This window comes from Octodon degus, unplaced genomic scaffold, assembly GCF_000260255.1.
Source record: "Octodon degus isolate 3935 unplaced genomic scaffold, OctDeg1.0 scaffold00018, whole genome shotgun sequence".
NCBI lineage: Eukaryota > Metazoa > Chordata > Mammalia > Rodentia > Octodontidae > Octodon > Octodon degus.
The window spans coordinates 16,541,245-16,545,893 of record NW_004524594.1 but is presented as its reverse complement, the minus strand read 5'-3'; the positions used below and the strand labels follow the sequence as shown (position 1 = coordinate 16,545,893).

Below are 4,649 nucleotides of genomic sequence, written 5' to 3'. Positions count from 1 at the left end.
GAGAGAGAGAGAGAGAGAGAGAGAGAGAGAGAGAGAGAGAGAGAGAGAGAGAGAGCCTGAAGGGATTGATGAGAAGAGGTGGTATACCTTTAATCCTAGCACTGGGGAGGCTGAGGCAGGAGGATCATTGTGAGTTCAAGGGTAGCCTGAACTACATACTGAGACCCTGTCAAAACAAAATAGATGAAGGAAAGAAAAAAGAAAGAAGGAAAGGAGCCAGCCAGATAGCTCAGCAGACTACAGCACCTGCTTAGGCAGGCACAGTGACAGGAGTTCGATCAGAGGTTCAATCCCAGGCATGCTGTGCCAGTCCTGCCCCCGGGTTGTGCTGAGCTGGTGAATGAGACTGGGCGTGGTGGCACACACCTGTAATCCCAGCACCTGGGAGGCTGAAAACAGGAGGATTGCTTTGAGTCCGATCTGTGTAGTGAGACCCTGTAGAGCCTGTACTAAAAATACAAAAAAAAAAAAGAAGAAGGAAGGAAAGAAAGAAAGAAAATAAAAAGGAGAAAGAAAGGAAGGAAGGAAGGAAGGAAGGAAGGAAGGAAGGAAGGAAGAAAGGGCTCAGTGTGAAGGTTTAGATTCAATCTCCAGTAATGCCAAACCCCGACCACTCAGTCATCACTGTGGGCAAAGCTGGGAGCATCCTGCATATGTTATACCATCATCTCTTTGGAGACCCTACAGAGGAGGCCTTAAACCCCGTTGAGATTTACAAGGGCTTTGAGCCCCACTGGGACACTATGGGTGGTCTCTATGTCCCTAAGTCCCTAGGACAGGACTTAAACTTTGCAGACCCTAGGCAAGGCCCTGATCTTCACCAAGACCCTCAGGGAGGCTGAGACCCAGGGAGAGGGCTCCTTCCCTCACTGCTCTCTGAAGCCTTGCTGGTCCCTGGCCCCTGGCGCTCCCCACCCAGGGCCCCTGGGCTCAGCTCCCTCCCTGCATGTCCTCTGCAGGAGGCACTCACATCGCCCCAGCTGCCCGAGCCCACTGAGCACCCAGGGTCCTGGGGCAGCCTAGGCGAGGTGTGGGCTGCTGCAACACCGCCAAGGAAGACGCGGTGGAGCGCAGGGGAGCGAGGACTCCCACAGGGACTTCCGCTCCAGCTGGGAAAGCCTGGGGCTGGGCATAGGGGAAGTCCCAGGCCCAAGCTCCTGGGCAGGGGGTCTTCAGTGGGCTGAGAAAGAGCTAGCAGTACTAGGGCAGGGTGACAGAGAAAAGGGAGGTGGCCCCAGTCCTTCCAAGCCTCCCAGGCAGAGTCTGTGAGGGTCCCGTGCCTGAGGTTCCAACCCTGCCACTGGGAGGGGCTGGGGGCAGAGGACTCAGAGTCCACGCATTCTTTGGGGGTTGAGCTGGGCCTCTGGGTACCTGTCCTGGAGGGCTGAGCATGGGACGAGGTGCAGTGTCCCACAGGGCCTCAGACCTGAAGGGAGAGAGGTGCCGGGGCTGCAGGGAGAGGGGCCAGGGCCAGGACCAGGTCTGGAGAGCCTTCAGCGGCCTCCACATGGAAGGTGAGAAACAGGGCCACCTCTCAGTGCACCAACACTGCTTCTCCTGGGCTGGGATTCTTCTGCTCTCTGGGCAAGCTGGAGTGGGGGGGGGGGGTACTGAGCTGGGGTGAAGTCCTAGGGTGGGGTCAGAGTAAGCAGGCAACAGGGAGGGGCACTCTCCTCACTCACCCCCTCAACCCTGGCCACCCACTGCCACCCCACCCCCGGGAGGCACTCAGCACCCCCAGCGCTCCTGGACTAATGTGGAAAGTGCTCAGCCAAGCCTGGGGTGGGATCTGCTCTCCTGGAGACCTCGGCCCCCAGCTGCGAGCCCAGGCTAACAGGGTCCTCATTAAGACTAATGACCCTAGACCCCCTCAAGCACAAGTGCTGACGCCCAAGGAGTGCTTCCTGCAGACCCAGCACCAGGAAATGATCCAGAAATTGCAGCCTCAGCCTCCTGGCCATCTGCTGACACCAACCTCCCCCCTACCCAGGGCCTTAATGGGCCTGGTGGCAGGGTTTGGAGCCAGGAGAGATGGGCTCAGGGCTATAAAGTCGGGAAGGACCCTGCTGGACCAGCTGCATTCTGAGGCATTCTCTAACAGGTCATCCATGCTGGGCTGGGGCTCCAGGTTGACTGAGAGAGGACACGGGGTACTCCCTTGCACCAGGGGTTCTGGCTTCAACTCTGCCTCTCCAACAGGTTCTCGACCCTCCGCCATGGCCCCGTGGATGCATCTCCTCACCGTGCTGGCCCTGCTGGCCCTCTGGGGACCCAACTCTGTTCAGGCCTATTCCAGCCAGCACCTGTGCGGCTCCAACCTAGTGGAGGCACTGTACATGACATGTGGACGGAGTGGCTTCTATAGACCCCACGACCGCCGAGAGCTGGAGGACCTCCAGGGTGAGCCCCCACCTGCCAGCAGCCTTTGTTGTCCCTGTGCCCAGTGTCCCCACCCTGGTAGGAGCAGACATAAGCAGGCAGCTGCTCCTCAGGAGAGTCCACGCACTTGCTGAAAAGGAAGGCGGCCCTCCTGGCCATCTCCTCAAGAGACAACTCCTCGTGGCTGCTCGGAGACCCTGGGGTGAGGGGTGAGCGGGATGCACCCTTGAGCGGTGGCTTCTGAGTGTAGCTGGGCTCTCCTTGCACCTGCCTTTAAGTGTCTCCCTTGGCCCCAGAGCAATGGCAGCTTCTGGGGATGGATTTTTATTACACAGACTATATCTTGGTGTTGAAAAGCTCAGGGCAGCCTGGGGCCACTCATGGGGTGCCCCATCCCGACTTTCTGTCTGCCTCTGGAGCTCTGAGCTATGCCACAGACATGTAGACACAGGGCCTGGAGGCAGGAGAAGTGGGCCTCCAGTGCTCTGCGTGCCAAGTGCCCAGGCCTGTCCCCAGCAGGGCAGACCCCTTCTCCCAGGCCAGCTCACTGGGGGAAGCACCAAGAAGGAGGTGGCGTGGGACCAGGGGGCCTTCTGCTGCTCCTGACCGTGTCTTCCCCTCTCTCTTTTCCACTGCTGCGGCGCCTGCTGCTCCTGCGTTTCGGCGCTGCCACCCTGCAGTGGAGCAGGCAGAACTGGGTCTGGAGGCAGGCGGCCTGCAGCCTTCGGCCCTGGAGATGATTCTGCAGAAGCGCGGCATTGTGGATCAGTGCTGTAATAACATTTGCACATTTAACCAGCTGCAGAACTACTGCAATGTCCCTTAGACACCTGCCTTGGGCCTGGCCTGCTGCTCTGCCCTGGCAACCAATAAACCCCTTGAATGAGCCCTGCTGAGTAGTCTGTGTGTCATGGATGGGGAGGGGCTGACCCAGGTGGGCACACGCACTCCAGCAATCCACCCAGGGCTTTGCCTAAGACCCCTTCTCCATGCCCTCTTTGCCCCTAATACACCCTGAAAGTCTTCCTTTCTCTCTGAACATCCCCAGCTGTCCACATTGGCCCAGACCCAGGGCCCAGGTGGCTCCGCCCAGATGATAAGTACCCCCAGCTTCAGGTGCTGGGAAGACCATGTCCTGTACTGAGCTGCTTCCAGATGGACAGAGAGAGGGGCTGTGGGTCTCTGGGAGGTGCGGGTGATGGGCAGCCGGGAGCTGACTTCTCCTTGCTCCAAAGCCCTGGGCCTTCAAGGACCCCAGAGAACAAGTGGAGGCAGCGGACCAGAACATTCCAGTGATCGCTTCCTTCTGGCCCTCCCTGGCTATTTTGGATGGAGTCTCCGTGGAGGGAAGAAGTTGGGTGGGAGTGGAGGTTCTGCTGGGGCAGAGACTGAGCTGCTAAGGAGAATGGGCCATCCTCAGGGCTGCTTGGCTCTGGATGGGCTGGAGATAGCCTTAGCCTCCAGCCTGGACCCAACTAGAAAGCCTGGGGACCCACTAGGGCCCTGAAGGAGGAAGGCCAGGCCAGCTAGCATCCACGAGCAGCAGACAGACAGAAGGATGCCAAAGCACTGGGTGAGGCCTAGGATCCCCACCTTCTAGGGGTCCCTTGCCTGCTCACAGGGAGTCAGAGTCCACAGCCCAGGAACCAGGGCCAGGGTCTCCCTGCCGTCCTCCAGCCTCTCCCTCCTGTCAGGCTCCTTGATCTGAGAAGGAGCCTGCTCACCAGGCTCCTTTATCTGAGAAGCAGCAGTCACCTCCAGAAATGTCCCCAGACCCTGAGGATGAAGTCACATGAGGTCACATGAATCTAGACCCTTTCCCATCATGCCCACTGAGCACAGAAAATGCTTGGAGGACCAGCCTAGGTGCCACCTGCTGGGCAGACAAGAGCCCAGGGACTCCTAGAGCTGGCCATGGCCTGGAAAGTCAGCGGGTGACCCTGGCTATCCTAAGGTCTGGCCAGCCTGCCTGCCACCCAGGTCAAACCATTTTGTACCTTCCATGAGAGCGCCACCTGGCCGAGACTGGATCTGGGGCTGGCGCCCGAGCCTAGGGGCTGCAGAGCGCTCAGGACTAGAGCTGGAGAAGCCTCGTCTGCTGGGCCTCAACCACCTGGGCAGCCTCCCCACTGTAGCCCTGAGGACCACTCCCAGGTCTCTTTCTCGCCATACCCCATCAGCACCCCTCCCCAGAGATGTGGCAGGCCCCCAGCAAGCCACGCCCCCAGAGAGGGGGCCAGGACTGGGCAGGCGGGTAGACAGCCGGACAC

The 4,649-nt window shown here is 59.5% G+C and overlaps 1 protein-coding gene across 1 annotated transcript; it reads left to right on the top strand.

Moving 5' to 3' along the window:
- The first annotated feature begins 2,083 nt into the window (after window positions 1–2,083).
- Window positions 2,084–3,266, top strand: Ins (insulin). The gene is made up of 3 exons (XM_004627084.1): window positions 2,084–2,101; window positions 2,200–2,400; window positions 3,060–3,266. Exons 2-3 carry the CDS (start codon window positions 2,217–2,219, stop codon window positions 3,203–3,205), a joined length of 330 nt encoding a protein of 109 aa, XP_004627141.1. The 5' UTR covers window positions 2,084–2,101; window positions 2,200–2,216; the 3' UTR covers window positions 3,206–3,266.
- The last annotated feature ends 1,383 nt before the right edge of the window (window positions 3,267–4,649 follow it).

What these genes read in the sequence shown, in the direction of transcription:
- Ins (XM_004627084.1), top strand. Translation starts at nt 2,217, where the DNA reads ATGGCCCCGTGGATGCATCTCCTCACCGTGCTGGCCCTGCTGGCCCTC. An exon ending in AGAGCTGGAGGACCTCCAGG is followed by an intron (nt 2,401 to 3,059) that starts GTGAGCCCCCAC and finishes GCCACCCTGCAG; the next exon opens with TGGAGCAGGCAGAACTGGGT.